At 37.1% G+C, this 23,907-nt stretch overlaps 1 protein-coding gene and 2 pseudogenes across 3 annotated transcripts in view; 2 read left to right on the top strand and 1 right to left on the bottom strand.

Moving 5' to 3' along the window:
• Positions 1 to 23,907, bottom strand: part of COMMD1 (copper metabolism domain containing 1) — a 186,311-nt gene that overhangs the window by 81,802 nt on the left and 80,602 nt on the right. For all 3 annotated transcript variants that reach the window (XM_026485043.4, XM_057308937.1, XM_026485048.4), the window contains exon 2: positions 14,726 to 15,007. In XM_026485043.4, the coding sequence (XP_026340828.2) occupies positions 14,726 to 15,007 (282 nt within the window). The remainder of the gene's footprint in view (positions 1 to 14,725; positions 15,008 to 23,907) is intronic.
• LOC123000184 (mitochondrial import inner membrane translocase subunit Tim8 B-like) lies at positions 9,415 to 9,716 on the top strand (annotated as a pseudogene).
• LOC113269059 (40S ribosomal protein S20-like) lies at positions 15,942 to 22,827 on the top strand (annotated as a pseudogene).

Below are 23,907 nucleotides of genomic sequence, written 5' to 3'. Positions count from 1 at the left end.
ATGAGAAAAACAACGAACAAGCCCAGATTGGGCGACAGTCTACAGGATATCTAGCTGGTATGCTTCAAGACTGTATGGTCATGAAAGATGAGAGACTGACACAGACCAGAGGAAACTAGGAAGATATAACAACTAAATGCAATTTAGGTAGTTTAGTCAGCAATTTAGTGGTACCCTGAATTGGATCCTGGAACAGAAAGAGAACATTAATGGAAAAACTGGTTAAATACAAATAAAATCTGTAGTTTAGTAACAATTGTACCAGTGTTAGTTTGTTATTTTTATAAATGTACCATGGTAATAGAAGATTACCTGGGAACACTATATGAAGGGAATAAGGGAACTCATTGTACTATCTCTGCAACTTCTGTATAAACCTAAAATTATTAAAAAATAAAGTTAATCTATAACCTTCCCACCCCCTGCCCCCAAAATCATACCTATTTCAGAGGTTGGTAAGAGGACTGAATGAATCAATGCACAGAACAGTGCTTGGAGCACGATGAGGATATAATAAATTAACAGCAATTACTATTCTTAGATTAAACATTAGTAGATATTTGCTAAATGGATGAATATTAAAACACGAAAACAAACCAACAAGAGCTAACATCATTAATTCCATCCTTGTTATACTGCTCTATTCCTCATTATTTTCCAGCAAAAAAAAAAAAAAAAAGTGACGTATACTTTTTTTTTTTTTTTTTTTTTTAAGCAGAAGTAATAGTGTACAAGTCAGTGACTAAGTCATTCAAGGCACTGTGGCTTCCTGCTTGCTTTTTCTTTCTTGGATCACTCACTATAGAAGAAACCAGTTGCTATGTCACTCTATGGCCAACCACCAGAAGGGATCTGAGGCCTCTTCCAACAGCCACATGGGTGAACCTGGAGGCAGATCTTCCAGCCCCAATCCTTGGGGTAGCTATAGCTCTGGCCAAAATCCAGTGCAACTCAACAGGAACCCTGAGCTAGAATCACTTAACTAAGCTCCTCCTAAATTCCTACCCCAACTCCTATGTGAGATAATAAATGCTTGTTGTTTTATGACCCAAATTTTAGGGGTAATTTGTTATATAGCAGTAGATAACTAATATATGGATTTTCTCCCTTATTAATTCATTCAAAATTTATTGAAGGTATAAACTAACAAGACAGGGAGTGGACATACATTGATTTTGCTTGTTCGGTATGCCTAATTCCTTTGGGAAACTACTCCTCACCTATTCCAAGTAGTATCAGCTGTCAACCTACACCTTACCTTGCCCTTGGTCAAAGAGCTGGACAAATACTACAAGCTTAAAATACCCTAATTCCTGTAAATAGTGACTTCTCCATGGGTAGCCATGTGACCTAAGCAGGAAAAATAAGGATCAGTCTTTAATCAATACACATATATTGGGAAAGGAGAAACATCTCTTTCCCCTGCTATTTCTTTTTTTTTTTTTTTTAAGATTTTATTTATTTATTTGACAGAGAGACAGCCAGCGAGAGAGGAAACACAAGCAGGGGGGTGGGAGAGGAAGCAGGCTCTCAACAGAGGAGTCTGATGTGGGGCTCGATCCAAGAACGCCAGGATCACACCCTGAGCCAAAGGCAGTTGCTTAATGACTGAGCCACCCAGGTGCCCCACCCCTGGTATTTCTAATCTGAAAAGATGAATCTGGGCCTGATAACCATCATCTTACCTCCATGGGGAGTAAGCTTGTTTACAGAATGACATGAACAAAGACAAGAGATATCTAAAGCCAGGAACCATGCTTGGGCTTCTTAAATACATAACCCACTAACCACCTTTTTTGCTTAATTTAAGCTAGACACTAATATAGGTGCTTTGGTTTATCTTTTAAATCTAAGTTGCATCAAATGCTAAAGAAAAGTTCAAAATATCCTGAGAATTCAGATTATCAGAGCCAGTTGACATAACTGGAGAGAAATTCGAAACAGATGTATTCGATATTACGGACCACGAAGAAGAGAGATTTTACTAAATGAAAATGGGGAGTGGATAAAGAACATTCCAAGTAGCAACAGGAAAGGATATGCATGTATGGAAAATACAGTCCTGCTCGGTTGGACTGTACAATATAAATAGGTGATTGGGCATGGAAGCCTTAAATTATATCCTTACACAACTAGGCTGTTTTCTTTAAACTATGAGAGTGTATGAGGGGAGGTATCACAGGAATGACGGATCAAAGTCATTTTGTGATCAATATTGTTTAGATGTGACCACTCATTTAGCTATGTACTCCCTAGCTTTATCAGAATTCAGTTCATGCTTCTCTACCGTATCCATAATACTACTAAATGACTTATTAAAATTCAGATATACTTCCTTTATTTTTGATGTCCTCTAATCTACCCTGGCAATAAACAGGAAGTTGAACTTATTCAGCAGTTAACCTGAGCTGGTTCCTAGTGACTACCACTCATCATTTACTGCTACCTGCATCTTGGGTGCTACTAGTAAGCTCTCTTTAATTAATTACACATACAGCTATCGGGAAATTTCAGAAAAATGAGAAACCTGAAACTTAGCTTCCAAGTTCAGAAGTCCCACTTTCTCCTTCCCCAATTGAGAAATCATTTTTAAAAATCCATACAAAAGAGCTAAGAATAGCCTTATACCATATATAAAAATTAACTCAAAATGGATCAAAGTCCTAAATGTAAGAGCTAAAACTATAAAACTCTTAGAGAAAGCACAGGGGAAAAAATTCAATGACATTGGATTTGGCAATGAGTTCTTACATATGACACCAAAAGCACAGGAAACAAAAGAAAAAAATAGATAAATTGGACTACATTAAAATTAAAAATTTTTGTGCATCTAAAAAGTGAAAAGGAAACCAACTGAATGTGAGAAAATATTTGCAAATCACGTATCTGTAAGGGATTGATACCCAGAATATATAAAGAACTCCTACAACTCAATAAAAACACCAAAAGCAACAACAAAAAACAGGTTAAAAAATGGGCATAGGTCCTGAATAGCTATTTCTCCAAAGATTTACAAATGGCCCATAGCATATGGAAAGATGCTCAACATCACTAATCATTAGAGAATAAAAACCACAATAACACTGTGCACTCATTTGGATGGCTATTTATTTATTTACTTACTTATATTTTTGAGAGAGAGAGAGAAAGCGAGCATGCAAGGAGGTGGGGGGGCAGAGGGAGAGAGAGAATCGTAAGTAGGCTCCATGCCCAGCACGGAGCCTGGCCTCATGACCCTGAGATCATGACCTCAGCTGTAATTAAGAGTCGGATGCCTAACTGAGCCACCCACGCGTAGATGGCAATTCATTACAAGAAAGAAGGAAAATGTAAGAAGGAAAGAGGAAGGAAGGAAGGAAAGTAGAAAGGAAGGAAGGAAGTGTTAACAAGGATGTGCAAAATTTGGAATGCTCATGCATTACTAGAAAGAATGTAAAACAGTGCAGCCACTGTGGAAAACAGTTTGGTAGTTCCTCAAAAATGTAAACATAGAATTATCATATGATCCAACAATTCCACTCCTAGGTATACACCCAAAAGAATTACAAGCGGGGATTCAAACAGATATTTGTACATCCATGTCCACAGTAACATTCACGATAGCCAAAAGGTAGAAACAACTCAAATGTCTATCGCTATATTAATGGATAAATAAGATCTGGCAATACATATAATGGAATATAATTCAGCCTTAAAAAAGGAATGAAATTCTGACACATGCTATGACATGGATGAATCTTAAGATATTATTCTAAGCAAAATAAGCCAGACACAAAAGGGCAAATATTATATGATTCCACTTATACGAAGAACCCAGAATAGGGAAATTCATAGATACAGAAAGTAAACAGAAGTTACTAAGCGCCGGAGAGAGGTAGGAATGGGGAATTATAGTTTTAATGGATGGAGAATTCCTGTTTGGGATGATGAAAAAGTTCTGGAAATAGAGAGTAGTGATGGTTGTACAACACTGTGCATGTGCGTAATACCACTGAACTCTACACTTAAAAATGGTTAAACGATAAATTCTATGTTATGTATATTTTACACAATAAAAAACAAGAGCTAAGAATGAGTTTGGGCCAGAGGCCTCCTACATTCATCTTGGCAGTAGAGCAGTGGCATACATGGAATGAAGCCCACAGCCAACCAGCCAATATACAAATACTAGCCAAACACAAGCAGTTTCAACATTGCTGAGGAGGATACACTGTCACCCTGAGTTCAGCACAAAGAACTTACATCTAAAAATTATTTCCAAGTCCTATTAAGGCTTGGTTTCCTGGCTTCCTTTCAAAAACCCCATCTGTCCACAAGAATAGAACCAGAGAGTCTGAACAGCAACAATCTGAAAGAAGTCCAACACCAGAGGCTGTCTGTTGGCAGGCTACTAGTCAGAAGCTGAGGATTTCAGCACTGCCAAAGCCCCATTCTCACAGGGTCAATGAGCTTACAAAGACAAACACTCAAATCTCTCTCTCCCTCTTTAAATCATTTTATTGAAGTATAATATACATACAGAAAAGGGCACATCATAAGAAACAATGATTTCTTTCAAAGCCTGTTAGGAAAAATTTAACCTCAGTAATTCTCAAATGCATCTCTTTAAAAATTTGGAGTTTAAAAATAAAATTACTTCAGCACAAACAACATTTTCTATTGCCATATATTAAATCATTACTTTTAATTTATTTTTTTCTAAGTGGAAGGGCTAATTATAGCTATCAGAAAACTCAATTTGTATATTGGATGGTCAACTTAGCAATAAGACTATTAAAGACTAGGATCATCAATGTATACTAACATATTCATGCAAAAAAACGCAGAGTTATCTCTAATTTCTCACTTTCTTTCCTTTTCCACTTGCATTCCAACTCATCTCAAAGCAACTCATCTACATTCAAAACATTTCTTCTGTCTGCTCACTTCTTTCCACCTTGACTGCTAAAATTATCTCCATCTGCTCTGCTAAAATCATCTCACCTGGACCACTACAATAGCTCCAAGTGTTCTGGCTTCAATTTGGGGGGGTGGGGAGGCATAATATTGATTTTTATTAGTTATCCCTGGGCTTGACAAACAAATTTTGAAACATGTTACAATTAATTTTAAAAAGAAAGAGAACTGTCAAAATTGTAGAACAGAGGTGGAAATGTGGAATGGAGATTTCCAGAGGTCTATACAACCCCATTTGGAAGTAGAGCATTAATATTGGCTCTGTTCATTCTGTATACTTAGCTTTGCTAATAGAATGAAGGATGGAGCGTTTTGGTTTTTGCTTTTTCACCTTGAGATCCCATTTTACCTACATATTATCACACAGAGATTTGGAAGCGAAAAAGAGAACTGCTTTTAATATGCAAAAAACCAATTCCAACCTCAGTAATTTTGGGGGGTATTTTGGTATCATGGCTTCACTCTGGACTGTGCTATAATCCACCCCTCACACATGAGTCAAAGTGATCCTCCAAGAACATAAGTCACATTGCATCATTCCTTTGTTTGAAACCTTCCAATGGTTTCCTATTATACTTAGAATAAAAAAACAAATTTCTTACCAAAGCCAACATCTTGCCTTTCCTGTTTCCTCTGCATTTTGAGCTTCTAGATCAGCCTCCTCAGAAAGCCTTTCCTCACTCAAGCTAAAGCAGTAGCTCCTTACTTTGAGGTGGGATCTGGGCATCCATAATTGTTTAAAGCTCCCTGGGTGAGTCTGATATTCAGTGATGCTAAGACCAGTACACTAAGAATCTTGCTTTTGCTTACAATAATTTTTCTGCCAATTTACTTCTTGCTACTTCTTACTGCCTGTGGATTGAGAAACTGGAAAACCAATACGTAGGAAGTGATAAAAAAAGAAATGACAATCATCAGGAACCTGTACTAAACCTTATCAAAGGTCGTACCAACCTGTTAAATGCAAGGGGTATGTTCATAAATTCCAAAGAATCTATACTGCCTGTACCAACTTTTCTCAGTTCATGACTCTCAGCTCTGAAGAGGAGAGCTGCAGTTGTCAGAGAAATCAAATGCAAATGTCACCTGCTCACAACTGCCTTCCCTAACTTCCTGGGTAAAGAGGGCTGGCTATTCCCTCTTCTGAGCTTTGGTAAGGTTCTTCAGTTTCTGATATACTTTTTTACACTAATTACTACTATTTTTCTTTTACTGTCAGCTCCATAAAATAAAGGATTTGTCTGTGTTGTTCACTGATATATCCCCAACACCTATACAGAGTCTGACACATGGTAGATGCTTAGTAAATAATGGATTCGGTGATTCATTTATTCATTCAACTAGTATTTACTGAACATCATGTTCCAGACAGCATCCTAGACCTTGAGGATACGTCAGTGAACAAAACAGTAAAAATCCTTGCTCCCTTATATGTTAACGTGGAACACAGGCAAGATTAATAAGTAAAACAAAATATACAGTATACTAGTTAGAATAAGTGGCAGGAAAAAAAATACAGAAAAAACCTAATCTATGATAACAAAAGGTACATCACCGGTTGCCTAGGAATTGGGGTAGAGAGAGGGATGGGCTATAAAGGGGCACAAGGAAACTTTGGGGGGCTGATGAACACATTTTGCCTCTTGACTATAGTGGTAATTTCACAAGTGTATACACCAGCTAAAATTAATCAGATCAGACACTTCAAATGGATACAGACTACTGTATGGATATTATGGCTCAACGAAGTTTTAAGAAATAAAGCAGGAAGTGGAGGACTAAACTTTTAGAAAGATGGTCGGTGAAAGCATTACTGAGAAGGTGAATTAGGGGGAAAAAAAAAGATGTCAGAAAAGTGGAAAAGCTATTATTGCAGATATCGGAGGGAAGATCAATACAGAAAGCAGGAACAGCAAATGCACAGACCCTAAAGAAGGAGCATGCTTGACATGTTCCACAAATCAGCAAGGAGGCCATTGGGTCTAGTTAGGGAAGAGTGAGTAAGGGAGACAGCTATTAATCTGATTGAGAAAGGAACCACTAGTGAGATATGAATGAATACGTGATTTGACTTACACTTTAAGAGAGACACTCTGTTGATAAACTACTGTGTGTTGAAAATAAGTTAAAGAGCAGACGCAAATAGAGCAGCTGGGAGGATGCTGTTAGGATCTAGGAAAGAAGCGTTGGTGATCCGAACAGGATAGTGAGGCGGGCGGTGTTAGTGAGAAGCAGTAAAATTTAACCCACATTTTAAAATTAAAACTAGCAGGATCTGATGATGAACTACATGTGGGTGTGAGAAAAAGAAAGGATATAAATTAGAATGGAGGTGTCACTAACCAAGATGAAAAAAATGAAGGAGGAACAGGTTTGGGAGACATATGAGGAACTTAGTTCAGGGCATATTCAATTTTTTGATACCCTTTTCACATTTAAATAGAATTCTCAAATATGTCATAAATATATATCTGGAATTTAGGGGCAAAATCTAGTTTGGAGATATAATTCAGGAGCTGTCAGCATATAGGTGATATTTAAATCCATGAAAATGGATATGATAACCTAGGAAGTATATTGTACCTAAGAAGAAAAGAGGACCAAGGACTTGAGCCCATGGACACTACAACTTTTAGACGTTGGGGAAATGAGAAGGAGCCAGCAAAAGAGATTTAAAAAGGGGAAAGAAAAGAGCAGACTAGAGAGCTATGAGGAAAATCAGGCAAATGTGGTATCCTGGAAGGATGAGTGTTTCAAAGAAAAGAGAACTCAAGTATGTCAAATATTGCTCATGGGTCAAGGAACTGCAATCTCAAAAGGCTGTTACTTAAAACCAAAATAAATGCAAAACATTATATAAATTTTTAAACAATGACTTGGCTAAGAAAACCAAGTACTACATTATTAATAGAGCAAACTAATATTTAACAATCAAAAATATGAAATACCACTTACTATACAATACGATGTATAATATTTACAACATACTCAAAATGTCTACTTTTCGGGGCACCTGGGTGGCACAGCAGTTAAGCGTCTGCTTTCGGCTCAGGGCGTGATCCCGGTGTTCTGGGATCGAGCCCCACATCAGGCTCTTCCGCTATGAGCCTGCTTCTTCCTCTCCCACTCCCCCTGCTTGTGTTCCCTCTCTCGCTGGTTGTCTCTCACTGTCAAATAAATAAATAAAATCTTTAAAAAAAAAAAAAATGTCTACTTTTCAACTGGTAAATTATCAATTACTGAATAATTCTAATTTTAATCTTTCATAACTAGATGACCACTTTAAACTTACATTTTCCCCCATTAACTATATCCTATTCTGTTATGTAACTATCCATTTTAATTTATAATGTTAAAAGCTTTTTTTGCATCTTTTTTTTTTCCTGTTTTGGTAAACATTTCCTTCTGTACAAGGAATAGCTAAATCCAGAGTTAGTCAGAATTTAAATATTAAGTTTTGGATCTCCATGTTTGTTTTTTAGCAAACATGAACACAGTAAAAATCACAATGGCTTTCAAGGGGACAAAATTTCTTATTCTTTTTCTTTTCTGCATGTTATAGACTTTAGGCATTGTCTTCTATACATGATATCTTGGAACTGTAAATTCTGGACCTCAACTTTAGAACACAAACCATTATGAAACACACCTTAGAGCTCCAAAAAGGGGCTGGCCCATTCATAACTAAAGTTTAAATAAACTCCATGTTCTAAACCTGATACAAGATATAAAATGAAAATTTTATTTTAAAAAAAGCATTCTAAACTGATTTGATAATCCCCAAACTGTTAAATTTCATCAATCCCTAGGACAAAGCATGGTTTGTTTATTACATTACCTTCACTAATTTCTGCGGAAGCTATCCTTTACTACATTGCTAAAAATGAAAACAAGCTTAAATACAAGAATTATCAGAAATAGGCCAACCATTACAGCTTATATAACCAAATGAGACAGCTAAGCTCACCTTGGTAGCTACTTGGAGTAAGGCAATGATTGAGCATTGATAAAAACAATGGCATTTTGATTACGCTCTATATTCTATCCTTATATTTCATTTTTAAAAAAGATTTTATGTATGTATGTATGTATTAAGCATGAGCGGAAGGGGCAGAGGGAGCAGGAGAGAATCTCAAGCAGACTCCGCATCAAGCGCAGAGCCTCAAGTGGGGCTTGATCCCATGACCCCGAGATCATGACCTGAACCAAAATCAAGAGTTGGACACCTGACTTAGCCATCCAGGTGCCCCTATCCTTATATATCTCCATATATTTATATACACACACATAAAATGTATGTATGTACATGTGTGTCTGTGTAAGTGAGAAAGAGTGTCAGAATATGGGTGTATGTGTTTTAATCTTTGCTTCTTTTCCTATGACACAAAGCAGGGAGTTGAGGTGGCACTGCTCAAGCTGGTGAAGCTACAGTAGTGCATAACAAAGCTCAGTTGTTAATAATAATAATAAACTGGTCATCAATTGCCCAAGCTCAAGGAGGATAATGGCAGACCTGGGTGAGGCAGATGAAGCAGAGTTGCAGCACCTGGTAGCAGCCAAACAACGGAAGGTGCAAGCAGTTCACTGCACAGGTGTATCACATCTGGGAGCTATGCTGAGATAAACACGTGGAGAAGCCAGGGAATAGTCTAGACTCTCCCACTGAAAATTGTCTCTCTAGCTGTGTGGACCACTTCACTGACACTACTCTTGCTATCACCAGTCAGTTTGCCCAGACTATACAGAAAGGAGAACAGTAGGCCATCCCCTACGAAAGTGACAGAAGAAGGAAAGGACTTGTTATTAAGCAGACTGAAGGGCAGGGGAGGGGAGGCTGTCATCCCTTGCCAGGTCAACTTGAGACTGTTACTAAGCCTGTTGGTACTTTTTAAAAAGTAACAGATCAGGGATGCCTGGGTGGCTCAGTCAGTTAAGTGTCTGTCTTCAGGTCAGGTCATGATCCTGGGTTCCTGGGATCGAGTCCCACATCAGGCTCCCTGCTCAGCAGAGAGCCTGCTTCTCCCTCTGCCTGTGGCTCCCCCTGCTTGTGCTCTTTTTTTCTCTCTGACAAATAAATAAAATCTTCAAAAAAACAAAAAAAAGTAACAGATCAAATGTTTGTAAAGTGAAATTTATTTATCTGGAATTCAGAAATTCCATGTTGTATCACAACAATTATTAAATAAATGTGAATTCTCCAAAAAAATAAATTGATTATTAATCATAGGTTTTAGCAGGTTCTTACTCCTCATTGGGCATAATTACACAAGGAGATCAGTATATTTAGTTTTATTTTATTTTTTTTTAAGATTTATTTATTTGAAAGAGAAAGAGCACGAGCAAGGCAGGGGAGTGGCAGAGGAAGAAGGAGAAGCAGACTCCCCACGGAGCAGGGAGCCTGATGTGGGGCTCGATCCCAGAATCCTTAGTTCATGACCTGTACCAAAGGCAGACGCTTAACCAACTGAGCCACCCAGGTGCCCCAGTATATTTAGTTTAAGAAGGAATTATGAAGATTATTATTTTTTTAAAGATTTTATTTATTTATTTTGACAGAGAGAGACAGCCAGCGAGAGAGGGAACACAAGCAGGGGGAGCAGGAGAGGAAGAAGCAGGCTCCTAGCGGAGAAGCCTGATGTGGGGCTCGATCCCAGAACGCAGGGATCACGCCCTGAGCTGAAGGCAGATGCTTAACGACTGCACCACCCAGGCGCCCCGGAATTATGGAGATTAAATATAAGTGAATACTTTCCTTTGAGATTAGATGCTTACTTATCCTTCAGACAAAGTGCTGGTCTTTTAATCCAGAGTCTAAACTGGTCCTGGTTCTGTAAATTAGAGTGAGCATATCATTGGATATTTCTGTTATCTAACTGCACATAAATGACAGAATTGAATATATGATGAGTTGGCCAGAAAAAAAAATCAGATCAGTAAAGGCAGACTCTATTTTCTTTCCTATGTCTGCTGAAAACACACCCAAACCTAGAGGAGTGCTTGGTACACTAAACCCTAGTCTAGAAAAGGCAGTAACATTAGCCATTTTTTTAAAAGGCAAAAAAGAAACAGAGCTTTATATTTCTGATTTCTACAGGCAGGGTACCTCAAAATGTATACGAAAGAAAAATTTGGTGGAAGATAAGAGGAACAATTTATTACTAAATGTTTCTTCACAAAATGGCTTACTGGTCTTGAAAAACAAGAAGTCACAAAAGAGAGATGCCTAGCTGGCTCAGTCAGAAGAGCTTGCAACTCCTGATCTCAGGGTTGTGAGTTTGAGCCCGATACTGGGTGTAGAGATTACTAACAAAAATAAATAAACTCTAAAAAAAAAAAAAAAGTCACAAAAGAAAAAACTGACACATGTTTATAAAATACCAAAATTCAGTCTCTAAAAAAGAAATAACCAAAAATGAGACTCCACTAAACATAAATCATCCCCCCAAAAGTTACTACTTAAAAAAGAAAACATTCTCTGATAATTAAGTTCCAGAAAAGAAAAACAGAACATGGAGTTAATTGAGTATGTTAAACAACAAAACTTTCCTAAAGACACATGCCAGATTCCAATAGTTCTCAAGGCTTGGGGACCCTCAGTGATTTATGACCAAATATGATAGGACCTCAATGGTACAAGTAAAGCACTTGATGTTCTTTCCTTTGTACATGAAATGTTTTCTGTGTACTTTCACCATTGAATTCATGTTTTATTCTTGCAAACTTTTTTTTTCTGTTGAAAACATTCACTCTAAGAAAAGTAATTAGGTCACTACTTCATACTCATATTCTCTAGCTCTGTAGATTTCTATAAACGTATACTGCTTCAGTTAGTTCTCTATTACTTTGGTTTCCTCATCTTCCAAAAGTATATTACATTGTGTTAATAGAAAAAAGTCAATGTATGTACTTGGCCATTGATCACCAAATGTACCTTTTGGACCAAAGAAATAAGTAACACAGACAAACTAGCAGGAGAAAGCAATTTAAATAGAGAAGGGAAGACAAAAACCCAACGCTACCACATCTAGTTCCTGAAGATAGTCCTCAAGCACTCTGAACATTATGCCAACATATACTGAATTCTCACTGTAAAAATTTGATACCAAGCTCTATTTACACTTCAAATCACATTGTCTGGCTACCTTTAACACAGTGGTTCTCAACTCTGAATGAATACTGGAATCACTAATTTTAATGCATACTGATACCCAGGTCCCATCCCCACAGATTCTTATTTAATTGGTCTCAACACCATCCTAAGCATGAAAAATTTTAAAGCCTCACAAGCTAATTCTTATGTGCAGCCATCACTTAGAACAACTGATTTAAAATGACATAAACTGAAGACAGTAATTTAGTTACTTTGGGGTATATCAATACACACATATGCATACACACACACACACACACACACACAACACACACACATACCACAGAGTTCAAAAAAGTTGGTCATTCTTGGGAGCAACCTCTCAGTATCGTAGAATCATTAATTCTCTCACAAATTTATTCAATGTATACATAAGAAAATAACTTTGACTTTATTGCCAACAGATGTTCTAGAAACTGGAAATTTGACATAGTGGAGTACTTCATAAATAATATTCACTTAGAGGCTGACAGAAGTACTAACCAAGGATCCAGTTCTCACAAAAACATTTCCTGTAGGATCTGGGCTGTATATTTTATTGCCAGCCTAGGATGTATTATTGTTTACTTCTTTCTTTACAACTTTTCTTGATTTAAGAATATATTTGCATTTTGTGGGTTAAAGAGCAATTTCAATATCAATGCCGTTGACTATCATATTGTATTAATGAACATGTCTTTTTGGCTCCTAAATGTTGGTGTCAATGGTTTTTGGAGAAAATCAATTTAGTGATCTCCATTTTAGTTTTAATTTTATCACATATTACCTCTGTCTAAAGGAAGTCATATCTTATATCTCAAATACCTTCTCTAGAAAATGGGGATATACTACTTCACCTGTGTAATTCTTCAGATAAGTGCTTAAGGACTCTCTGACTTCTAAGGCCTGTTCATTACATTGTGATAGTTAAACTTTCTAGAAACGTCAATGTCCATTTATTTACATATTGTCTGTTGTTGCTTCTGAGCTACAACAACAAAGTTGCGTACTTACAACAGAAACTATATGGTTGTCAAGCATAAACTACCTGGCCACTTAAAAAAAAATTTACCAATTTTTTCTAATTGATCACAAAATGTCCCTGAAGCTTGCCAACAAATTATTTATAGTGATGTTTAGATTTACTGTTGGCAAAATCATTCTACACTTAAAAAAACCAACCAAACAAACAGTTGAATGCCACTTTGGGTAACAAGATCAAAGAAAAAATTTTAAAGATTTTAAAGTAGATTTAAAAATCCCTGTGGTGATACCCAATAAATCCAGATGATGTGTAAGTTACTAAAATCAAAAGGCACCTTATAAACCTGAGTTCAAGAAATAATAGGAAAATAACAAGTTTAGAAGTATTATAACAACTTTCTAGGAACATCTTAAAATAGATATGCATGTTTTCATATTCCTGCCCAAATGACAAATAGTTAAAGACAAAATGAAATAATCACGACTGCCAAATAAACAATGAATAGCCTATACAAATGGCTAGTGAAACTTGGATATCCAAGTATACCTATCACACCTTTCTAATCTGTCAGATTTTTGGTCTAGGAACAGTTGGAAGAAGGCCATTTATGACAATGGTTAAGAGAATGGACTTTAGGGTCAGACAAACCAAAGTCAATAAAGGCAAAAGCACTATTTTACAATAACGTATAAAAGATTTTCCAAATGTATTTTGAAGAAGAATTATTTTTTAAAGGAATTACCTTTTAAATTAAAACTAAAATCATTATGGAACCATAAACACTGAAAAATCCTAAGAAACTTAAGAAAGGAATATGTGAGGGAAAGTGACAGCTAAAAAAATGCTCTTATCAATAGAAGAAAAATAAATTTCTATTATAGGATGTAATAGAAGCACTTATTTGATTATTTATCTGAAAATAAATCTGGTTAGCTCATTCAGTGATCTGGGTTTCCTCTTCCTAATTATGGGTTGCTGCTTTTTCCTTTTTTTTTTCTTTTCCCAAAAGGCATACACCAGGTCATTAAAAGTCTGATCTGGCAGTCATCTGAGGCACAAACTGAATGAGTTCAAGAAAACAATATAGATGCCAAAATTATCTGCCATAATAACTATGGAAACTGCAAGAAAAAGAGAAACTGTTTTGTAAATAATCAAGATCAAATTAAAAATTATTTGTGGGCTCAAGGACAGAGATAGCACACTTAGGGTCTTTAGGAACAAATACATTACTGTAATTAAGATACACTGCCAATAAAGATGACTGGGTGAGACAGTTTTGCTCTGTGTTGTTTAATCTCAATTTCTGCTCTTTATTTAGCATCTCTATTATTGCTTTAAAGATTCTGACCAAATGCCAAGAATTCTGAGATCTAACCAAAATGGGATAGTAGCCAGCTTCTGCGCAATCACCTCAATGACCCATTTTGTACTTCTGAGATAGCTGCCAGGCCCATAAGGCTGGTTTCCAGATTCTATCCAAAACTGGGAATATCCAAATTTTCAGATGATTCCATCTCTGAAAAGGGATTCTAAGAAACAGGGTCTTTTCTTATTATTCTTATTATCTCTGCAAAGAAGACTGTTACATAAAATCAATCTGAATATATAACTAAAGCATGTAATGAGAGATATAGTTTACAAAAGGAAATTACCTGTCCACTTTTCCCTATTTCCAGCTCCATTATAGCAACAGGGGTGTGTATCTGAGCTGAATGCCTTGACTGCGATTTGCCATCAACTCTCCAACTCAGGCCCCGAAGCCCACTGTCCCAACGGCTCTGGTTCATGAGGCTCTCTCGAATTTTTGTCTTATGGCTCTTCCAGAATTTGGAAATGACAGCAGCTTGGTCAGATGTGATCCCGCCTTGCTTTTTGGTTTGAGCAGTCAAGAATGCCTCCAGTTGGTTGAAATCCATGTCTGCAGATGCAATAGACTGTAATGACAGAAAAAGTAATAAATTTGAATTTGGTAAATAACTAGAAAAAGATAGCTTCTTAACTACAGATCATATTTTTGAATGATTATTAATCACTGAATAAGCTTTCAAAAAGGGTCATCAAAGACAGTAATGAGAATAAGCTCTTTAAAAGAACAAAAATAGCAAAGAAGACATCCAAATGGCGAACAGACACATGAAAAAGTGCTCAACATCACTCAGCATCAGGGAAATACAAACCAAAACCATGAAGAGATACCACCTCACACCAGTCAGAATGGCTAAAATGAACAAGTCAGGAAATGACAGATGTTGGCGAGGATGTGGAGAAAGGGGAACACTCCTACACTGTCAGTGTTGGAATGCAAGCTGATGTAGCCACTCTGGAAAACAGTATGGAAGTTCCTCAAAAGGTTGAAAATAGAGCTACCCTATGACCCAGCAATCGCACTACCGGGTATACCTCAAAGATACAAATGTAGTAATCCGAAGGGGCACATGCACCCCAATGTTTATAGCAGCAATGTCCACAATAGCCAAACTATGGAAAGAGCCCAGATGTCCATCAACAGATGAATGGATAAAGAAGATGTGGTGTGTGTACACACACACACACACACACACACACACACACACACAAGGGAATATTACGCAGCCATTAAAAAATGAAATCTTGCCATTTGCAACGGCGTGGATGGAACTACAGGGTATTATGCTAAACGAAGTAACTCAATCAGAGAAAGACAATTATCATATGATCTCACTGATATGTGGAATTTGAGAAATAAGGCAGGGATCATAGAGGAAGAGAGGAAAAATAAAACAAAACGAAACCAGAGAGGGAGACAAACCATAAGAGACTCTTAATCTCGGGAAACAAACTGAGGGTTGCTGGAGTGGAGGCAGGTGAGAGGGATGGAGTGGCTGGATTATGGATATTGGAAAGGGTATGTGTGGTGGTGAGAGCTGTGTATTGTGTAAGTCTGATGAATCACAGACCTATATCCCTGAAATAAATAATACATTATATGTTAAAAAAAAATAAACCCTCCACCAGCAAAAATATTACAACTTGTTGAAAGTTCAGATGATGGTTAGCATTTTTCAGCAATAAAGTATTTTTCAACAACAACAAAAAAGAACAAAATATTCTTTTTACAAATATCAAGTATCAGAAAAGCTACTTGTTAAAAATTCCATGTCACTCAAATTTTATACCAATAACTAGAATATAATTCTTAAATATTGAGTTCCATGGTGGGAAATAATAAAAAACAAATAAATAAATTCAAACTAAATAATGAAACAAGAAAATAAATTAATTCATCCTCTGATGAAATCTTACGTAATTTCACAATGCCTTATAGCCAGGCTTGGTTTGATATACTGTAACTGTACCTTGTCCATAGAAGCACAAAGTGTTTAAATGCATTATTTTAGCTGTGTAAGTCCATCTTTTTTTTTTTTAAGATTTTATTTATTTATTTGACAGAGAGAGAGAGAGATAGCCAGCGAGAGAGGGAACACAAGCAGGGGGAGTGGGAGAGGAAGAAGCAGGCTTCCCAGCAGAGCAGAGAGCCGAATGTGGGGTTCGATCCCAGGACTCTGGGATCACGCCCTGAGATGAAGGCAGATCTTAACGACTGAGCCACCCAGGCGCCCCATGTGTAAGTCCATTTTCAATCAAATAGTTCATTCACAATACTATTCTGAAATTGTACACTATTTTACATTTCTCCATATATTTTCAAAATTTAATTGCCATTGCTGTTTTTTTTTAATGATTTTATTTATTTATTTGAGAGAGCATGAGAGAGAGAGAGAGCATGAGCAGAGGAGGAACAGAGGGAGAGGGAGAAGCAGATTCCCTGCTGAGCAGGTAGCCCGACACAGGGCTCGATCCTGGGACTCTGGGATCATGACCTGAGCCCAAGGCAGACGCTTAACCAACTGAGCCACCAGGCACCCCACCATTGCTGTTTGAGAACAGTAAGCTGCTATATAAACTGAAGTGGAAAATCATCAAAGGTCTATGGCAATGGAGCCTTGGAGAGGACACCGACTGTTCACGGTTTGGTCACAAAACAAGATTTTCCTTGCTTCTTCTTTGGTATATCCTTATCCTCCCCTGGCCACTGGGGTTGGCATGAGCTCCCAACCAGACAAATCACAGCATCTTCCTTTCTCTGGACACAACAGCTGATCCAAATCAATCTCCCAATTTAGAGCAGGAGAAGAAATGGTCTTGCCTCTTGGGGTTATGGTATCAGAAGAATATGAGGCTAGGATGCAGACTGCTCTCTTTGATCTTTTGGCAGAGGCCTGACTGCAATAAAAAGAATGAAGTCAAGCAGAATTGAGAGTGAGTTCTAAAGGAGTGATATCCCTGCTCTATAATCCCCAAGGCCCTGGTTCCTGTAAACCTTCCTTCAATTCTGTATGCTATCTCAGCATCCTTTCCACGTTCAGGTACCAAAAAATTGATTTACTATTCAAGATAGTTTAAGTTATATTTCTAACATTTAAAACCAACAGTTCTGACTAAATTTGGGCAGTAGCAGTGAAAGCAAAGGAGTGTAAAGGAAGACAGTGTATAGGTAAAGTATACGTAGAGGAAGTAGGACGGCGGCTGACAGACAAACATACTGCCTTTCGTCCTTCAATTAATGTAAAAAAAAAAACCTGTATGATAAATATAACAACTTTCTGATAAAGCTATTTCATGGTATAATTCAATAAACATTTATTGAATGCCTGCCTATTTACCAGGTATGGGGACCCAAATTCTCTACCTAAGCCATTCAATAGAAACATTGATTCATATAATATACTATAATTAAGTCAAATTATTTCTACCAGCACTTTGCTTCACAATATCACATCGCAACATAGATGATTCATACATTCTTTTCCTAAAATCATATGAAGTTGTCTATTTTGATATAACCTCACCTGTGACAGAATTTATTCTGGTTGGGTCCCAGTCAATAATACATTGAACTGGGGTCAATTCATCCAAATTTAGAATAATCAGAAATTAAATAAGGAAATGACTGTGGTTCAAGTTCAAAACCATCAATTTTCATTTATTCAAGAGATATCTGAATAGCTACCATGGAACAGACACTGTTCAAGGCATGCCACCTCAATCTACCAGTAGCCTCAGTTGGCAGCCTGGTACTCACTTATTCCTGATTCTTCCCCCTCCTCCACAACTTGAACTAGTGGTTCTCAACACTGGCTGCACATTAGAATCAGGAGGTACATTTTGTTTTTTTTTTTAAGATCTACTTATTTATTTGAGAGAGAGAGAGAGCACGCGAGTGAGTGGGGGGGGGCAGAGGAAGAGGGAAGAATCTTAAGCAGACTCCACGTTGAGCATGGAGCCCCATGTGGAGCTCAATCCCATGACCCTGAGTTCATGACCCGAGCTGGAACCAAGAGTATGATGCTTAACCAACTGTGCCACCAAGGCGCCCCATGAGCTACATCTTTAAAATATCAATGCCCAGACTCTACCCCAGAAATGTGATTTCTAAAAATTCTAAAACAGGGCCTAGACATTGGCATTGTTTAAAAGCTTCCCAAATAATTCTAATGAGCAGCAAAGGTTAAGAACTAAGCCTACAACATTTTACTCATCAACTTCTATTGATTCTTATATTTGAAATAATAATAATGTGTCCCTTCTGTTCTGTCCCTACTACCCAGTGTTGAGTACTTGGGAGCAATCATCTCTTATACCTACACTAGGCTTCTACCTTGTACCTCCTCAAGTCTATCTTCTATACCTCACCAAAGTAATCTACCTAAAATGTCAGGTTGCCTGGGTGAGTCAGTCAGTTAAGCCTCCGACTCTTAATTTTGGCTGAGGTCATGGTCTCAGGGTTGTGAGATCGAGCCCCACTTCGGGCTCGGCACTCAGCACAGAGCCTACTTGTCCCTCCCCTCTGCTCTTCCTCACACTCTTTCTCTAAAATAAATAGATAGATAGATAGATAGATAGATAGATAGATAGATAGATAGATAAAATCTTTTAAAAAGAAAATAAATAAATAAAATGTCAATAGGATACTATCACTTCCCTGTGTTAAGGTTTCCAAGAGTTGGCTATTACCTGCTAGAGTGGTTATCAATTGTAAAACTTCCTGTGTTAAGTTATAAGTTACAAATAATGTTATTATTAGTAGTAAAAGGATTAAATTTTGTAAAGATTTATTTTTATAAATATAAATTGGAGGGTTTTCAAGGTTAACTTTATATTAACAATTCTTGCCTCATTTTAATTGTTTCCTTCAATAGAAGAAAAAGAAAATTACAAACACAAGAAAACTACATCAGAATAAATCATGCATATTGCTATCTGTTAAGTATGTCACAGAGGAATAAAATATTGAAAACTGATCATCTAGGGTAGTGGTCCTCAACAAGGTAGTACTGCCCTCCAGAGTCACCTGAAAAATGCTGGAGCTGTGTTTAGTTCCATAGTGATTGGAGTGCTATTGGCATCTAGTGAGCAGGACCGAGGAATGCTAGGCAACCTATAATGCTCGAGAAAATGAGTTGGCAAACTTTCTGTAAAGGTGTTATTATATATTTCTCTCTCTCTCTCTCTCTTTTTTTTTTTTTTTTTTTTTGGTCCAACTCTAAAAATATACAAACCTAAGATTCTTAGCTCATGAGCTATACAAAAATAGGCAGTGTGACTCTGGGATATAGTTTACCAATCCCTGCTCAAGGACATCCCACAAAACAGACTGACTCGTACCCCACGTGACTTGGTAACGTCCCATCTAACATTATGTGGAAAAACCTGTTTATAATTACCCGAACCTAGAAATTAATCTTTTTTCTTAAAAAAATATTTTGCAGTTTTAATAAACACCAAATTTTACAGGAATGAAGTAATATAATTTGTACTTCAGTTTGGTCAGAACTTTACAAACAGGTTGAACATTTTGGAAAATCTCATTACCAATGGCAATACTGGTTAAAATATCTGAATTATCAACACATCTATATAAGTCTGTGTTTACTGTTGCACACTCACAGGGATTCTACATATAGGTACAAGTATCTGATTCACTATACGTTCTAATGCAGTAATGCTTGAACATTTACATTTTAAAATACGTTATTCAAATTATTTTCTTATAATTGACTTTATATTAGATTTATGTCATGTTAGAAATTATGCACATTAGTTTTATCATATATGAATTATAATTATACATAAATTCTATTTAAGAGTAAATAAAGTGGCATTAGAAAATATTTACTATAGGGCACCTGGGTGGCTCAGTCGGTTAAGAGTCTGCCTTCGGCTCAGGTCATGATCTTGGGATCGAGCCCTGTATCAGGCTCTCTCTGCTCAGTGGGGAGTCTGCTTCTCCCTCTCCCTCTTCCCTGCCCCTCCGCTCATCCTCTCTAAGTAAATAAATAAAACCTTAAAAAAAATTTACTATAGAAAGGAAACACTGGACATAATAGGTTTGAGAACCACTGCCTCATATCTTACAGCTTCCTGCTTCCCCCACTTGTCATTCACACAGCACTAACCTGTTTGAAATTCCCCTACTAGAAATCCCAACACGCTACTTCTTTGTGTCTTTGTCCGTTATTCTAACTGCTTGAAATGTCCTTCCATTACATTAACTTCCATCAGATTAAATGTCTTTCACCAGATTAACTCCTATTCACTATTCAAGACTCATTTCAAGCATGGCTTCTCCAATATTCCTTCTCCCCTAGAGAGGTAAGGGCCCCTTTCTATTCCAGAAATGCCCTAATATCTCTGTCATCACACTTACCTCAATGTAATGAAATTATCTGTTTACAAGTAATTTCACCGAACAGATTCTAATCTGTGAGGGCAGGGTCTATAATCTCTCCACAATTACAGCATCTAACACAACAATTCATGTTTGAAAAAGCACTCACAACCATATCAACAACTTTTTAAACCAAAAATAACAAATGCTGCAGATCAACATAAAGTCTAGAATTATTTATTTAAAGGTAACAACTTCTTTACAAAATCCTGTCACGTATATCACAAGCCATAAATTCCTAGATAAAGATAAAAAATAATCCCAAAGTGTTGATTTGTTTGCCTAATCTAGCCTTGCTAAACTAGGGGCTCTGAGCCAAAGGTAATTTAGGCTACGAAATCAGAGGAAAGGGAGAATTTGAGTAAAAATTAAAAATGTAAACCAACATACTAATATTATTGGCAAAACTGCTGCTGCTAGAATATAATCACTGAGTGTCACCACATTATGTCACTGATAGTAGGCAGCTTAAAGAAACTGCTGGTCTCCTAGTCTACACAGATCAGCATTATGCTAAAGATATATTTGATTGGAACATGATGATCCAAAAACAATTTTTAAATGTTAAAACTTAATAATTATAAATCTGAAACTGAAATTTCAAATGAACACAAAAAGTTAGGTAGTAAGAAACAGGAGAAGAGAAGTAAACCCATGCCAAGTTATTCGTGGCTACTTCAGAGAAAAGAAACATATATATATATACACACACACACACACACACACACACACACATACATGGCTGGCTCAGTTGGTAGAGCATTTGACTCTTGATCTCAGGGTTGTGAGTTCAAGCCCCATAATGGGTGTAGACATTATTTTTAAAAAATAATATTTAAACAAAATAAATAAAACCACAATGAATTAGAATGGTTACAATTTGAAAACAGTGACAAGACCAAATGCTGCCAGGCATACAGAGAAATTGGATCACTCATACATTGCTGGTAGGAATGTAAAATGGTACACACACAGTGAAAAAGTCTGTCAATTTACTAAAGAAATGAAACATGCAATTACCATATGACCTAGCAATAGTATTTCTGGGAATTTATCCTATAGAAAGGAGGACTTGCGTCCACAGAAAAAGCTATAATACACAAATGTTTCCAGCAGCTTTATTTGTAATACCCAAAAATTAGAAATAAACTAGATGTCCTTCAACAGGTAAATTGTTAGATAAACTATGATACATCCATACCATGGAATACTTCTCTGCAATAAAAAGGAACTGGACCACTGATACCACAATCTGCATGAATTCCCAGAGAATTATACTGAATGAAAAAGGCCAATCAGGAAAGGTTATACACTGTATTATTTCATGTATGTAATATTTTTGAAAGGACAAAATTACAGAAATGGAAAACAGATTAGTGGTTGTCAGGGGTTAAAAAGGAGTTAAAAAAGAAGTGAGGGCTGTTTGAGAAAGACATGGTCACAGCTACAGCAGAGCTCAGGTCCACAGCCTCCTGCTACTGACTCACCACTGTTCACTCTTGTCCAAGAACAAGTTGGTCAGGAAGCCACATCACAGCCATGGTTTTGAAAAGATACTAGAAAGCTACCAGTGGAGCTGGAGGTGTTGCTACACCAAATTAGAATTACCCTAACCAGTCACAGTGTAAAATCTCTGGATAAGGTGTATGCTCAAAGAAAAAAAGGACCAGTTCAGATGCCTACAACAACTCTAAGAATCTGTAGAAGAAAAACTCCTTGGGCTGAAGAGTCTAAGATGATTTTTTTTTTAAGATGAGGAGCCATAAGTGACTCACTGACTCACACAGTCCTTCTGAAATTGTTAAATAGATGACTTCCATCAGTATTTAGCCAGGAGTCAAGATTGAAGTCACCACTTCAGATACTTATATCAACTATTTTAATAAATTGATTACCAGTTGTTTGAAAACAAAGGAAGGGGTGAGGATGGGTGGGAGGAAAATGAATGTGGCTATCCTACTGGTAAAGGAAAGTTCTATATCCTGACTGAATCAATGTCAATATAGTACCATAGTGGGGGTTCTTTTTAGATCTTTTATTTATTCATTTGAGAGAGACTGAGCAAGAGCACAAGCAGGAGGAGGGTCAGAGAGAGAGGGAGAAGCAGACTCCCCACAGAGCAGGGAGCCTGATGTGGGGCTCGATCTCAGGACCCTGGGATCACAACCTGACCCACCCAGGCACCCCCAAAAGTACTATAGTTTTGCAGGAGGTTACCACTGAGGGAAGTGCTCAAGTGTACAAGAATATCTCTACCATTTCTTACAGCTGCATATGAATCTGTAATTATCGCTAAATAAAAAGCTTAATTAAAAAAACCTGTAAAGACTTCTCTAGCTTCCAGATTTCAGTACTAATTCTTCAATACGGTTTACAAGGTGAATCATAAACCAGTACCTCCTGTACCTAACTTCATGTCTCTTCATCTTCCCCTACCTATTATAATCCTCCACCCATTCGACCTCCCTCCATCCATACTGAACTTATTTTAGCTCATAAAACTGCTGTTCTATCGCTATCCTCTGGATCTTTGCCTATGTTGTTCTTTCTGCCTAGAACATCTTAGCTGCTGTTCCTTCAACCCCTTTTGTTGACACTACCTTTTTTTTCAGGCTTTAATACAGATGTTACTTTGTAGACTGCACAGTAAACTAGAGGTATTTATCACAACGTAGGGGAACTGCCAGGCCCATACCTCGCTCTAACATGTACGCACTTCTAGACCTTGCCCCACTTGTTTATATTCAATCTCTGGGTCCTAGCATAGCGACTGCCACATAGTAGTAAATATATGACGAATGAGTGAATCTGGACTCCAAAAAACCTGGTCTTTACTCATTTGACCTTAGGAAAATCTTTTAGTCTTGTTGCACCTGGGTTTCTTTATGTACAATATAGAAATATAGAATATGACAATTTAAAAACTTGGCTACAAAATTCTTTGATCCCTCTCCCACTGAAAGTTAAAGAGTCTATATCCCAACCCCTTGAATATGGGTTGTATGACTGCTTCTCCAAAGGTCATGGCAATTCCAACTAAAGCTGACCCCTCGATAACACAGGGGT

Source organism: Ursus arctos, unplaced genomic scaffold, assembly GCF_023065955.2.
Source record: "Ursus arctos isolate Adak ecotype North America unplaced genomic scaffold, UrsArc2.0 scaffold_8, whole genome shotgun sequence".
Lineage (NCBI taxonomy): Eukaryota > Metazoa > Chordata > Mammalia > Carnivora > Ursidae > Ursus > Ursus arctos.
The sequence above is the reverse complement of the archived record's forward strand: the minus strand, read 5'-3'. Positions and strand labels throughout refer to the sequence as shown.